General features: G+C 26.4%; 1 protein-coding gene across 1 annotated transcript in view; it reads right to left on the bottom strand.

Annotated features, from left to right (window-relative positions):
- Positions 1-8,288: 8,288 nt before the first annotated feature.
- LOC107454427 (N-alpha-acetyltransferase 15/16) overlaps positions 8,289-15,061 on the bottom strand; it is a 68,721-nt gene continuing 61,948 nt past the window's right edge. Inside the window, exons 19-21 of the mRNA XM_043040001.2 lie at positions 13,535-13,678; positions 12,368-12,465; positions 8,289-9,021 (exon numbers count right to left, since the gene is read on the bottom strand). Of these exons, the coding sequence (XP_042895935.1) occupies positions 8,827-9,021; positions 12,368-12,465; positions 13,535-13,678 (437 nt within the window). The 3' untranslated portion in view covers positions 8,289-8,826. The remainder of the gene's footprint in view (positions 9,022-12,367; positions 12,466-13,534; positions 13,679-15,061) is intronic.

The raw sequence follows: 15,061 nt of genomic DNA, 5'->3' as shown, positions 1-15,061 counted from the left end.
AGTAAAATTAACATTAAGGGGTCCGAATTTTGGATCGCTCTCCTGACCGAAATATGAGAACCATATTTTCCCAGATTGCAGCTAGGTACGAGTATTCAGAGAAAGTACGTTTTCGTGTGTGATTTCGTAACATAATATCGTCTACACTAATTAAGTAGCATATTTCAGGTTACCCCTCTAACCATTTAGATTAAGTCGTAGAACGTGAAGATCCGATCATTAGATCAAAAGTTATTCAGGGTGGTCCGTTTTGTTTGGCACACTGAACATAATCATATCTGATAAGTTATAATTCGAAATCTGATTTTACAATCTGCTCACTTTCTATGAGTATTTAAAAGTAAACAATAATAACTTGTAGTTTTTACGTCACACTACACAATAGGCTACTGGCGACGTAACAATAAGGAAAACCAAACATGCTATTTCTCCTCGAATTAACACTTTTTGAGCTAGAGCAAGACTTACTTTCAAAAAATTAGGCCATTAAAAAATGATATTAATATCATTATCCTCTACAGAAAGTGAGATTGTCATTTGGTTACAATTATATTTTGTTTAATCCAAAACTACAGCAGCATTTAAAAACTCACATTTGTTATAAACTGTGACAAACAAAATTTTATTAAAATATGTAATGCAACGTTTTTATTAGATGCCTATTTTCAGAATTTCTAACTAGAATGATATTCTGTAAAAATGTTAAAAAAGAAGATAAATTACTTGTTTTATGGTTTACTATTATTAGTCTACATAATCATTTGAGAATATTTGTATGTAAGTTGTAAATAATTCATGTGAAAATCATGTTGACGGCATAAATATTAGTAATGTAAATTTTAAATCTAGTATCTGTGTGCAATGTTACTTGTAAATGTCTTTTTTCCTTGTATTATGTTGAATGTTTTAATTGTGTTGTACATTATGTAAATATTAATTACTTTGATATTAGTCATTTTTAATTGTTACAGAGTTCATATCTGTAAGCTTTCCTTTTACTTCAATTATTACCAGGCACTTTATTAGATTCTTAAATTTGTATGTGTGTAATTATTAGAGTTTTTAATAGTTTATATCTTATGTTACAAATAAATGTATGTAATTATTGATAAATAAATAAAGAATCGTTCAAAATATTTTCATTTAATAATGAAAAGACTTCTCTATTATGAACTAAGCTCATAGATTACACATTTGGGCCTGTTGTACTGATTTTATAATCAGTTATATAAATATGACTTTCTTTTCTTTTTTTCCTTGCATATTTAGCTTGAAACTTTTCTGACCAAACGAATTACGTTTAGGTATTAACTATCCACTCAGGTTTTTTTAGGTTCACTTAGGTCTAAGAAAGCTTATGAACTTAGATCAATAATTTAGGGTAACAGTTTCCCATAATACAATTTGGAACAGATAATTTTTTAAATGTGATAATAAATTTATCCAATCTTTTTATGAGAGAGAAAATAGTTTTAATCAACTTAGAACAATGAAGCATGTGGATTTTAATAAAAATGCTTCCTTAAAGTCTAAATAAATAAACAAAAGCAGTTTTTTATATAATTTTATTTCATAGGAGAACTTTAGAAATTTTACTGCAAATATTAAAGAAGCCTTAATAAATAACAGAATTGTATGCTCTAGAATTTGCATCATAGTATGATACAATGCACTTATGCACCCTTATGAACAAGTCACTAAAAATCTTGAAATGCAAATGCTACACGTTTTTTTATAGCGCTAAAAAATCATGTTTATCGCACACAACTGATTTATTCACATAATTTCCTTCAGTAAAATAAATATCTATGAATAACACACAAACATCATAAAAGAACACATTTAACATTTACTGCAGAGGAAACGAAAAATGCTAAAACAAAACATAAAAAGCAAAACAATTAAATTTTTATCATTTTATATCAAACTAAAAAATCTGATAGAGAAATTAGTTAAGCATGTAAAACAGTTTCTAACTTAAAATTGGTAACGGTCAAGTTACCAAAAGGGATTTAGTTTGTGTAACCACATTTTGAAAATGAAATAGGTAAAACAAAAACATTTAAGGTCATTTTCTGAGAAATGTATTTTTTTTTCAAACTTGATTCCAGCGTTTTTATTTTTAATACATAACTTATCAAAAAGATAGCAAATGCTGTTGCTTTAAATATTCTGTTCTTTTCTTCCGTAATAAAATTATCATGAAATAATTTATAAACTTAGCTAAAAACCACATTTATATTTTGTGTTTAAAAACAAGTTAAGTTTAACTAAGTATTGAACACATCCAATTAAAATTAATGCAAAGTTTTGAACTTACTCATCTATTTTAATGTAAACTTGCTGTCAAACTGAGACAGAAAACATATTGAATCAGATGTTAGCAAAAATTTTTTTTTGTGAACAAAACAAATAAATTTGTGCCTTTTGAGGAACAGCAAACCAGTTTAATAGCTGAAATGCTTTATAGAAAGAGTAGAAACTTTTTTTTAAAATAAAAAATGTTTAGGCCTAATATTATATGGTGGATTGTAAGCATAGAACAGTTTACCAAGTCTCTAAAAAGTAAGTAACCACGGGGAAAAAAATTATTTAGCAACCAACTTTATGTTTCTTTACTGAATTTACTCAAACTTCATTTAACATGTTCTTGTAAACACGAACAAGTTCATGTTTCAACATTTGTACCAAATTTTTAGTACATTAGTAACAAACCGCAATTCTGCATATTCCACTAAGGAAAAAAAAAAAGAGTTAGGATTTAAAAATATCAAAGCATCTAACCTTGCAAAAAATTAGTTTTATTTACAGCATTTTTGATTTTAACACTTGTCATGTCACTGGCTATGATTTTATAAATGAATATGGAAGTAAAATAAAACATTACTATGAATTATAAAGCGGGGCTTATTATAAACGCAATGCATAAAGCAATATTCCATATTACTATGGGTTTCATGAATTGAAATAGATAATACAAAATCAATGACAAGTTAACTCGTCAGCGGTCAACAATGCTTGGGCATGAAAAGACCAGTATACTTGTCACCAGTCAGCCATGTGATATTTCTTTTCTAAAAAATTAAGTAAAACTGGAGACCTAAAAGATATAACCGTAATAAAAATTGCTGGATAGAAAACCAAAGCTAAAAGGTTTGGAACATCGTTCAGCAAGCCAAGGACTACTCAGAGCTGTACTGCCATAAAAGAATCAATTCAATTTATTTTGTTACAATTTTGTAGAATAGAAAGTTAAGAATGACAAAGATTCATATTTATACCTGTTTTCTTTTCATCCAATTTTGTTTAAATAGTTCATTTTAAGGGGAAAAGGAAAATTTTGAAAAGTAGAGTTTGATGTTTCAACAATAAGGATCTTTTACTTAATAGTGGAGCAATTTTTTTCCAGTTTTACAATGAATCGTTATTTCTAACAACTGCTTTTCTCAGTGTATAAAGCATACTTTAAAAATTTATGCAAATAAATAGAAACTCATGCAATTGTGGCATAATCAGTCAAATCATCGGCATTATTCTCAAGTAAGCATCATTTTTAGAAGTGGTCTGAATTAGTAAAACCATATTAATGGCAACATAAAATATCTATACAAGTGATTAATTTTTAAGAAGAGTAGCAATTAATAATAAGGAGAATAACAAAAAACATTTAATACTGCAAGTATTTAGTTTTTTTTTTCCTATACAGAAATGTTATATGTTTTCTTTTATGCACCAAATGAGGTGAATAATAGAAAATTATGTAACAATTAAAATATCTATAGAAATATAGTTTTTAATTATAGATAGTATTAAAACAAAATTCACTCAAAAACTAGCCGTCTTCGTTTCTGAATTTTAGAAGCATGTGCTTCATAAGAAATAAACAAATATTAAGTTTTGTTTTTTTTCAAAAAAAAATCTAGTTAAGTTTATTTCAGCAAGACGTAAATGCATTGGAAAAATGACAGAAAGCAATTATTTAGAGTCATAACTTTTAACAATCCCACAGTTAAACTGCACAGTCATTGTGAAAAAAATGCACCGATTATTGCACAAAAAACAAGATTAATGATAGTTTCTTCTACTTAATTTGTAATTTTTCATAACACATAAATTAAAAATAATAACAACTGTATTTCATATTCAATAAAAAGTAAACACCAGAACCATTAATTTCCAATCTCTTATCAAATTTTTACTATAACAATAGTGTTTTTCTTTTACATGAGAAAGAATTGCTAACAGAAATCCCCCCCCCCTAGAATTTTGCTCTATGCCATTGGCAAATCAAAAATTAAAGAGAAAGTAAATTGAACAATATGAAGAAAAAAATACAATTACGGAAAATTTGCTCGGTCTTGTCTAAAATTATTCAAGATGAAAACATAAAACTGAATATAAATTTGTATTCTTTTAGAACGTGATTAAATTAAAAGCATAATAAAAATAAACAATTGGGAACAATGCTATGTAACATAACTGAATTTAATTTACTTAGACGTATCGGAAAAATATTAATTCTTGATATTACAGTGGTATCTCATTCATGTGATTTTGATTTAAAAAAATATTTCCACTATTATATTACTATAATTAATGAATAATAAGTGTAATGAATTTTAACAATTTTTCTAGACGGCAGAAACGAATTTGGTGAAAAAACTTTAAATTTACAAGTGATCTTCTAAACTATGCAAATAAAAGATTTAGGCAGAAGTCAAAAGGAAGCAAGAATGAGCATAATTCAAAAAATCTTTAGAGAATTCACTTATTTAAGAATTTAAACCATTTCTGTTCAACATTCAAGAACATGAGAAATCAAGGATAGACAAAATGATAGAGAATACTGGTTTGATATTTAAATGATTAAAAATAACCCTAGAAAAAATAGTTAATAGACAGACTAGCATTAGTTTTAAAATCATAGTTAAAAAGTTTTTTTTGCTACAAATTATATCAATATTTTTTATCTCTAAAACAAATAGCAAAAATACTATATTTAAAAAAAAAAGCTATCACCTAATGAAGATCAGCTCAGTCATGAATAACGAGAGACCACTGTAGATCAATATTGACCTATTTTGTTTTGAAATATTTTTCCCTTTTTATAAAGTGAGACCATGAATACTTTCTTTTTTAAATGAATTTTAATATACTATCATGATATGGAAAAACAACATAGGTGCAAATTTTTTGCCTTTGTGAAGCATTAACATAGTATTTTCAATTGTTTACCAGTAATGTGTATAGTGATATTTCTTCAAAGTTAAAATTTTTTTTATGAGTAACATCAAAATTTAATTTTAAAAAAAATGCATCAAAATCAACCCAGACCTTTTCAAGATAATCGTACCAGAAATTCAGCCATAAAATTAGGCCTAAGTGCAACGGAAATTAAGGCAGTTAATATGCACCGCTCTTAACACTAAAACAGTCATTTCTGAAACTCCAGTAAAATTCACAAATACTGATACATTCTTTATTTATTGCCAGAGATATATGTGTGTACAGCTGATAATAAAAAGGCATAGAAATTTTTTAAGTTATGGGCATTTGGCAGAAATATGAACACTAGAAAATGGACTTTTTTGCCTATGTCAGTCTTTCTAGTGTTAAATAACAATAAATTTTCAACAATATATTTGCATAGAGGATAGAATTTACTAAAATATGTCTGTTTTCTTTTTAAAAAAAGGCAATATTGGCTGCTCTCTTAAAAAAAAAAAAAAAGAAAGAAATTCAATTGTTTCAAAATGATATTTTTAAACAAAATATTTTAATGTTTAATTGGAATATAATAATAAAAAATTCAGAATAATTAAAATAGTCACAAGAAAGAATTGCAAATGAAAAATGATTTAATATTAGAAAAAAGTTAACTTAAAGATATGAAAGACTCAATCTCAAAAAGTCCCACAAAATTTTTGGCATAAATAAGCACATTTTAAAGCAAGTAAACAAAACAGGCACAAAGTGGGCAAGTAACACAATCAAACTTTATGAAGTAAAAACAGTTTTTCATAAAAATTATTCATTCACAGCTTTTAATTTATTAAGAATACACTAAGAATAAAGCCATACATGAGCTAAAAAAAAGTAACAACAATCCATTTTGAGGAAAAACTAAAATCATAAAATGATTTGTTCAATACAATAAGTCCCTGGCCATTTCTAAAATGTTAAATATTCTTTTTAAAAAAATTCATGTTTCACAAGTGTTCATGTTCAATAAAATATTTAGAAATCATCATAAAAGAAATGACATGTCTGTAATATAGTAATAAAAAACCAAATAAACTTTTTTTTTTGTTACAAGGAGTGCGGAAATCAGATAATTAGTCAAATAGCAGATTTTTTAAGCTGTAAAAAGTAATAACCCTAGAAAGATAGTCCCTTTTTAAATTCAGTAAAATTCACAATCCTGAAAGATTTCATTTGAAAATGCAAATGTTAATTAGGAGTACACAACCTCTAAGGTTATTCGAGAGCAAGGTATGTCCTCAATGGACAAGGTGAGGTGCAAGTTCCATCTTCAAACCGAAAAATATATAACCTGCTTTAAAAAAAGAAAATTATAATTCCTCTTCACACTAACTTCCATTTTAAAAGACTGTGCAAATAAGAAAATTATTCTCACATCAAAAATATTATACACTCTTTGTAAATAAATATAATTTGATGCACTCTCCAACTAATTTTTAAAACAATTCGATATTTTGTTTTTTTTTACTGATTTTAAGAATATTACTCATAAATGACAATCAAAATATTGCTCGCAAGCCAAAACATTATTTTCTATGGCCCTATTCCAAAAAAGAATACGTTCCCCCAATGTTAAGGATTTAACAAACATAAAACAAATAATTGTAATATAACAAGAAATGTTGAAGGTAATATTTACTGAAATGAGGAAAATCATTTCAAAGTAAGATGTTCATTCTGATATAAAAACTTCTTTATCTAAACATGACTTTTAATTAAAAGTTTTGAAACTTTCAGTAAAAATTGATAATCATATTTAATAGCAAAAATTCCAGTGTTATAAACCAAAAATTAGATTTAAGATAGTTATATTCCTCATTGTATGTAATTATTTTGTTTAGGAGGAGATCAGAAAATAGTGTGTTTTAAAAAGCATTTTTGACGAAAAACACTTCACTTTCAAGAAGGTAATAGTATGCTTCATTGAATTGGGCTGATATCTACCAGGAATTTTGGAAACTCGTTAAGTATGCATCTGTAAACAGTACAAAGGAACAGTTTAATATAAAAATGTTCTGGAAAAAAACACTAAGACTTATCACTATTCAAATAATGAAATTAATCAAGATCTTGAGCTTTTACTGAAATATAAAATTCAAAAGGGGTAGACATCACCTGCATTTTTTAGTGTTCAAAATTCACCATGGAAATCAATCAATACTTTATTATTAATACTTTCTTTAAGCTTAATAATCCAAAAAAACAATCCACAGCATAGCACTGTTTATTTCTATGCCTTTTAAATTCATACATAATGCTAGCTAAGTCTGGATGACTTTTAGCTTTATTAACATTTTCCATAACTATGTAAAATAGATTTACACAATTTTATTTACATTTCCAAAATTTTTTATTCTACATTGTCATCCTTCCTCTCTGTGACAATGGTTTAATTTTGGCACAGTCTATTTCCTTTTTTTTCCCTTTCTTTCAGTAAAGAAACTTTCAAGGCAGAAGAACAGTTTAAACAGTAAAAATTGCTAACTACATTTTGTTTTTGTAAAATAAGTAATAAAGATTTTCAAAACAGATAAGTTTTGATAAATAAATCTTACATTTTTTATAAATTTGAGTTTCTCGCAACTATGAATTAAAATGTATAGCTAATTCTACTCAAATTATTGGAACTATTCAAATAAAAATTCTAATTTTTGTTTAAATAATGGAAATAAAGCAAGTGCAGTTTATATATGTGTGTGTTTATATATGACGAAATGGTCTTTTGAATATAATAAATAATAATTTTTTTTTTATATAAAGTTATAGATTACAAATTCTGTGAATCAGATAAACAGTGCTTTACTGTATGAAATGTAAAGTTTAATTTTACAATTAATAAAACTTTACAACAAAACTTTGGATCGTTTCTTTTTACATATAGTTCATTAAAAAGGCATTTAAGTATTTAATAACAAAACAATTTTTTTTTGTTGCAAAATTCAGTTGAATAGCATGTCAATTAAAACATTAACATCATGATATTTTAAAGAAAAACCTAAACAATTTTAAAAATTGTCAATAGATCATGTATCACAGCATTTTAGTGCATTCCTAATAAAGCAAATACTAATCAAGTCACAGTCTTTTTTTTTTTTTTACTGTAGTTAACTAATAGTCTTTGATAATATAGTTGAAACAGACTAGTAAAATGTAATCATACTTCCGATCACGAACTCGTTTATTTATTTTTACTCATTATTACAAAACATTCCCAACATAAGGTCCTCCGCTCAAACGGCATTCTTCAAAATTTAAGTTTCTTACAGGAGGCGCAAAAAGCCTCGAAATCACCAGTTACGGAGTTCACATTGTTTTTTTTTCTTTAAAAAAAACTATAACTATATTTATCATCCATTTCAAAAGTCTGTGTCTTGGCATGATTCAGCACACATATAGGCACACTGTTGCTAGGTAAGACCTGAGAGCACAGTAGAGAGAGAGAGAGATGATCGCATCATATGCTTGTGTCTGAAGCTGCCTCCAATTTAATGGATATTGAGTTTGAGAAGAGGACAGCACAGGTTGAATTTAAATTTATTATTATTTTACACATGTACTAATATATTATTCTTCTTTGAGTATACTGTCTACATGGTTGGCAACAGAATTGGTTGTTGGGCCATTGTTCTCATGTGTCGGTTGCCTGAAAACTGCAGCATAAGGAAACAGTTCTCGGCATTTGGCTAGGAAAGAGGTCATTTCTTTATCACAGGAGCCAAGATCGCCATTTCTCATTGCTTCCAGCACTTCAAGGCAATTCTGAAAGAAATAACCATGTTAAATAAGAGTAGTCACATTTATAGATTAAAGAAAGTATTCCTAATTGTCAACTTTATATTACAATTTCAGCATGTTTCTACTAAACTGAAAAATGTAAATTAGGCACAAATCAAGTACAGAAATGGACACACTAATTCTGTTCTCGAAACAAAAATCTTTTTTAGTGTCTAAACACCAAATGACACTGAGAAAAATTGAAATTACAGTTTGCCCTTTTCTGTACTTGATTTATGCTTCATCCATGATGTTTTTCGCTTAAGTCTACATAGCACAAATTATACCATATCCTTCTTGATATTCAGGAATTTTAATGTGATTTTGCAAGGTAAAATCTAGTTCAGGTTGTTTTTTCACATGAAAGACTGATTTTTCTCAATATGCTATGAAGACACTGTGCTTGACCGGAAAATTTTTGTATGTTCCAACAGTGTAACAATCAGAGAGTTAAATAAAATAGTTCAAATAAAATTAAACTAATAATACATAGTGTTTTCATGAAATAAAATTTTTTGACATTAGCAGAAATTTAATGCCATTGTATTTAATATTTAAAATGAGATTGAAAAATTGACATTTCTTTAAAAAAAAAAAAAAAAAAAAAAAAAGAAGAAGAAGAAGAAGTTTTACATTTATTCTAGGGTTATATTATAGCTCCAAACTAATTTAGCATAATTCAAACAAAACAAAATATCAATAAAAATAAATACTCAGTTCTACGCGAAAGTCAGAGGGCAGACATAGTACAAAACAAATACTAGAGGTTAACAAACTATACTAAAACATACTTTAAATAAGCTAAATTTTAGGAAGCAAGTTCGACAAGATATATGGATGTGTCAATTCTAGATACATACAACGGAAATAAAAAAAATCCCTATAAGTGTATATATATCAGAAAATAGAAATTTACTGTATTCATAACTTTTTGTTACATAATGACAAGGCACTTATGGTTGAAACTGGTTTGAAAGTAAACATTTTTAAATAAAAATATTGCTATGATAATGAAATCAACTAAGAATTTTGTGCATTCAGAATCAAACATACATTATACAGATATGTTTAATGACAAATTTGAGCAAAAACTTTGCACTCTTTGTAAAGTAGATGAAATCTCATACAAGGAACAAATTTAAGTCTTTGAAAAAAGTATGTATTGTAAGAAATTTACAAGAATTATGGTAACAGTAGCCAAAATGACATTGACTTAAAATGTGCTTAACTGTTAAAAGCTCAATATGGAATTAGAAACAGCTCATTTTGTTTTCAGGAAACAAAATAAATATTACAATCTATAAGCTCAGACTTTTTTTCATTTTAAAAGATATTAATGTTGTTATTGATAAATTCTGATGAATTTGAAGAGAAATTGTGTTTTAATAAGTTATAGACCTTAATTTAGCTATGAATGAAAGATGGAAATTGGTTATTGTAGACTTTAACTAGTGAACTTCAACAATCACAGTCATGTTGGTATTGTCCAAAATATATGCTATAAATAAATTAGTATCGAATCGGACAAATATTTCAGGCAGTTACCAAAGCGACTATGTGATTGGTGATATTCACTAGTGAAAGTCACCATATTCTGATTTGGTATTTCACAATAACAGATAGTTTTTCTTCTCCTTTAAAATAAATAAAAAATGAAATATATTGCTGCTATATTTGGATATTAGACTTTCCCTTGGTAATTCCACTTTTGGATATTCTGTTTAGGTATTTTATGCGCATTTAATTTTTTTCAAAAATTAACACTATTGTTGTTAATTTTTAAGTAATCAGTACATTTATGATATGATAATGTTGTATAACAACTTTTTAAAAAAATAAATTTTCTGTTTTTTTGAAGAGAATGTATGTATTTTAGATATAAAATTAATTTTTAGTATGATATGCTTCTTTCCCACTTTTTTACTATTATATTTATAGATTGTCAGTCCCTTAATTCAGCCGAATGGCATCTGATCAAAATAGGCCAGATACAGTAAGCTGAAAATGCTGAGGATAAAGAGCTGCATCACTTCCTAGTGTAGAAAACACCATTTATAGCTAAAGCAGGTTGGTGCAGGTTTGCAACAATATAAGAGCAATGGAGCACCAAAAGCCCTGCTCTCACCTAATAATAACAGGCCATATTCTGGTTTATCATATACAGTAGAAGATCGATATATCACAATATTCTTCATTAACTATGATATCTTTATAGATGCAAATAATAAAAATCACGCTAAAAAAAGCCTGGTTTTGCAAGTGTCACCATATGCCTATTTACTTAGAATAAGATAGGCTTATATTTGCCCACTGTAGAACTAAGTTTATAGCTTGCTTGTGATATGATGGATTGATGTTTTTCACAGCCACTGGCAGAATGGGATTATTTTTCCTTAGTTGGAGCTACAGTATAACTAAACATTTACTTGCACTTTGCTGTGCATTTGATCACCTAGTCTTGTAATTTTGCTGATCAATTTATAACAAAAAATGGAACAAATTGAAAATGGTTAAGCTAAAAGACGAAATAAAAAACGTGCTATCTTAAATATTTTGTAGAAAGTTGAGATTTTGAAATTATTGGGCCAATGTTCACCTGATAATTTTTTTCTTAAAAATAATAAATGTTTCATTTCTATATATTTGTGCTTTTTTGTATTTGAATTTACAAATTTATGAATATTTGAATTAAACCAATAATATTAAACCATTAATATTCCAGTATTGAATCGTTATTAATACTAGGTAAGTTTGTAATAGGTGAATGATCTATATAGAGCAAAATTTTATGTAATGCAAAAAATCAGGTTTTATGGTTTGCATTACTGTAACATAAAAGGCAATGCACAACCCTTAGTATTAAATACAAACTTAATCTGATTTAATCACTTATTTTACACATTCCATTTTACAGCATAATATAATTGAAAAATATACAAAATAATTAATTTAAAATTATATTAGTGAAACTACATTTGATAAAGATAAAATATTTTTATTTTCCATACGAAGTAATTAGTTAAGTAATATCAACTTTGCCAATACTAATTAAAATTTCACCATGCAATTACAAAAACTGAGGTGCGGCATTTACATTGTCTTTTCTATTGCAAGGCAAATTTTAAAAAAATTTACCTTTTTTTTTAGTGTGCAGAGACCTTTTATATATTTCTTATTATATGAAGAGTGCACCCATGAAAAGAAAAGTGGAACATTTATGTAAAAATTAAGCGAATTTTTTTGCTGTTAGATACCAGTTTTGATTAGTTATTAACATTCAAAAAATATGGCAGCCATAAAAATATATCAAAAATTGTCAAAGACATTGTACCTGTAATGTCACTTCTTTCATTTGATTGTTTAAATTCATGACATAACTAATTGCTTTTTCTTGTGACTGTTTATCGACAAAATACTTCATTCGAGCACCTAAAATATAAAAAACTTAATTACCTAATCATATATACAGCAAAAGAACAACTTATGGAAGTTGATGTATCTTTATTTTATTAAAACCTAGAATGTTTCTAATATATTCAAGAATTTGTGCAGTAGTTTAGAGATATACTTCGATAAGAAATTTTTGAATGAACAAGGTGTACACAAGAGTGGAATTTTTTTTATTAGAGGTAAATCTAGGGGTTGGATGAACGACTTCTCAATACCAAGCATTGTCATTATGTATTTAACTCAACATAACAAAATGTAATAAAATAAAAAATCAGTACCTTGCTTTGAGGAACAATCATATTTCTTAATGCTCTATCATTGTAAAAAATATATAATAGTGAAAAATACACACATAATATATTCATATGTATAAAATGCAACTAGATCTAAAATTAAAAATTGCTTCTTGAAATTTCAAGGGAAAAAAAAACCCTAGGGAATTCAAGGACATTGCGAATAACAATAAAGGACTTATAATATTATTTAAAAATAATAATCTTAATAATCGCAAATAACAAGAATTGAAGTGTTAATTAAAGGTTAATTACCGAATGAATTATAGAGCTCTCAAGCCAAGCTCCATTCTTGAATTATTTCAATTCAACCTTTCTTCTCCTCTCTTACATTTTTAGATAAATATATAAATAAAAAGAAATATTTACAAATAAAACTTAAATAAATATTAAAAGTATTTTTTACTTTTATAGTAATACACACAGCATTCATACTTAATTTATTTATAACTTTTTTCAAACTGTCTCTGATGGGCAAAGAAAGTTTGGTGAAATTGCTTTTGTAAAACCATGCGCTTTTTTTTTCTTTTAAATTTCTTTAATATTTGTTAGTAGTTAGATTGTAATTTTAAAAAAAAAGTTACATTCATATAAAAGTAAAAAAACTATAATTGAAAAAAAAAAGTTTTTTATGATACCTAATAAACAATATATTGGTTAAGACATTAAAATAAAATATAAAAAGAGAGACAAAACAAATTATAGAGAAGTAAAATGTTAATACTAAAAATGTTATAAACTCAACGAAATCATACCTTGTAGTAGATGAGGCAATGAATTAGAATAGTGAACTAAAAATTCTTCGTTAAGTTCATGAGCATTTTTATCCTTATAAATCTTACTCATTTCTTGTTTTAGGACGGTTTCCACAGGCGAAGGAATTTCTTTCCAACTAGAAACTAAATAGATCAAAAGATAAGCTAAGTTATAACTATTTACTCAAGAAGATATCTATTCATTTTTTACACAGTAAGTTATTTTAATAATCAGGCTATTGTGTACACATTACTATACAAAATTTATCATTTTCATCAGATTACTACAAAGAAGTCTTAAAATTCTCAATTTTCACTTTAAGGCTTCAGTATAAAAATTTTAAAACAAAAATAGGAAAATTAATGTAACACAAACTCATACTTTAAATCAATCAGATTAATTATTTTATTTAAAGCAGGAAAAAAAAAATCCTTACAAAATAAAATACGTAGTTGTAGGTTGTGAGATTTGACAAAGATAGAAACCAATTTTTACATATATATATAACAATAAGTTTGCTTCTGGGCTGATCAGAAAACTTCAAACAATTTCTACTTCTCTTCTTTTCTATGAATGTTTTAAAAAGGAAGAAGGGGGATAAGATTTTACATGTGCAAGGAAATAATTACTAAATTTGTGTAATTTGAAACAATTTACTATATTACTTAGCAATTAAAAATGGAAAAACTATTTTATCACTCATACTATTATGAAAAACTACAAATTATACTATTATGAAAACACACACATTACTATTATGAAAAGCCGTTTCAAGCATGTTATTAAAAAAGCAACAATTTTATATTTCAATCAGGTTTACTGCAATTCTCCTTTCATAGTGTTAAAAGATTTTGCAAGTGAAAGTGCTAGCTTAATGTGCCATCTACATCAATGGTTTAGGAATGCAAAACCCCGAAAATCAGTAACATGCTCATTTTTTTTCGAGCAGTCACTTTTAACACTTCATAATGTATTTTTTCTCATTAATGCTTTTAAGACTTTCTTTTTTATAAACTTTCCAAAAATATTACAAATTGTAATATGCCTCACGAACTATGATTAAATGTAGTTAATTATGGTAAAATGTTTCTATACGATGAGATAATTCTTTATCTTTTTTCCTCAATGCCCACTAGATATTGACATTCTTCATTTGGGTATCAGAAGGGCAGATTTGTTGACCACTCTTTCAGGGCACAAATTATAGCAGTATATATATATGGGTCATTCTCACGAAAACTTTCATTTTTCAGTTCATAAAATCCCAAAAAAGTAAAGTGAATAAAAAGCTCTGAAACTTTTTATAATAATAGAAATATGTAATGGCATTATAAAGAAAGTATATATCCTATAAATTATACTTAATATTTAAATTAATCAATTTTTTAAATAATTAATTTATAATTAATTAATTTATAATAATTAATTAATAATTAATTAATTTAATAAATAAATTAATTTAATAAATAAATTAATTAATTTAATAAATTAATTAATAAATTTTTTAATTTATTTTTCAAATTAAT

The sequence above is a fragment of the Parasteatoda tepidariorum genome, chromosome 5, assembly GCF_043381705.1.
Source record: "Parasteatoda tepidariorum isolate YZ-2023 chromosome 5, CAS_Ptep_4.0, whole genome shotgun sequence".
NCBI lineage: Eukaryota > Metazoa > Arthropoda > Arachnida > Araneae > Theridiidae > Parasteatoda > Parasteatoda tepidariorum.
Note: the sequence above shows the minus strand (reverse complement) of the source record. Positions and strands in the feature narration are given on the sequence as shown.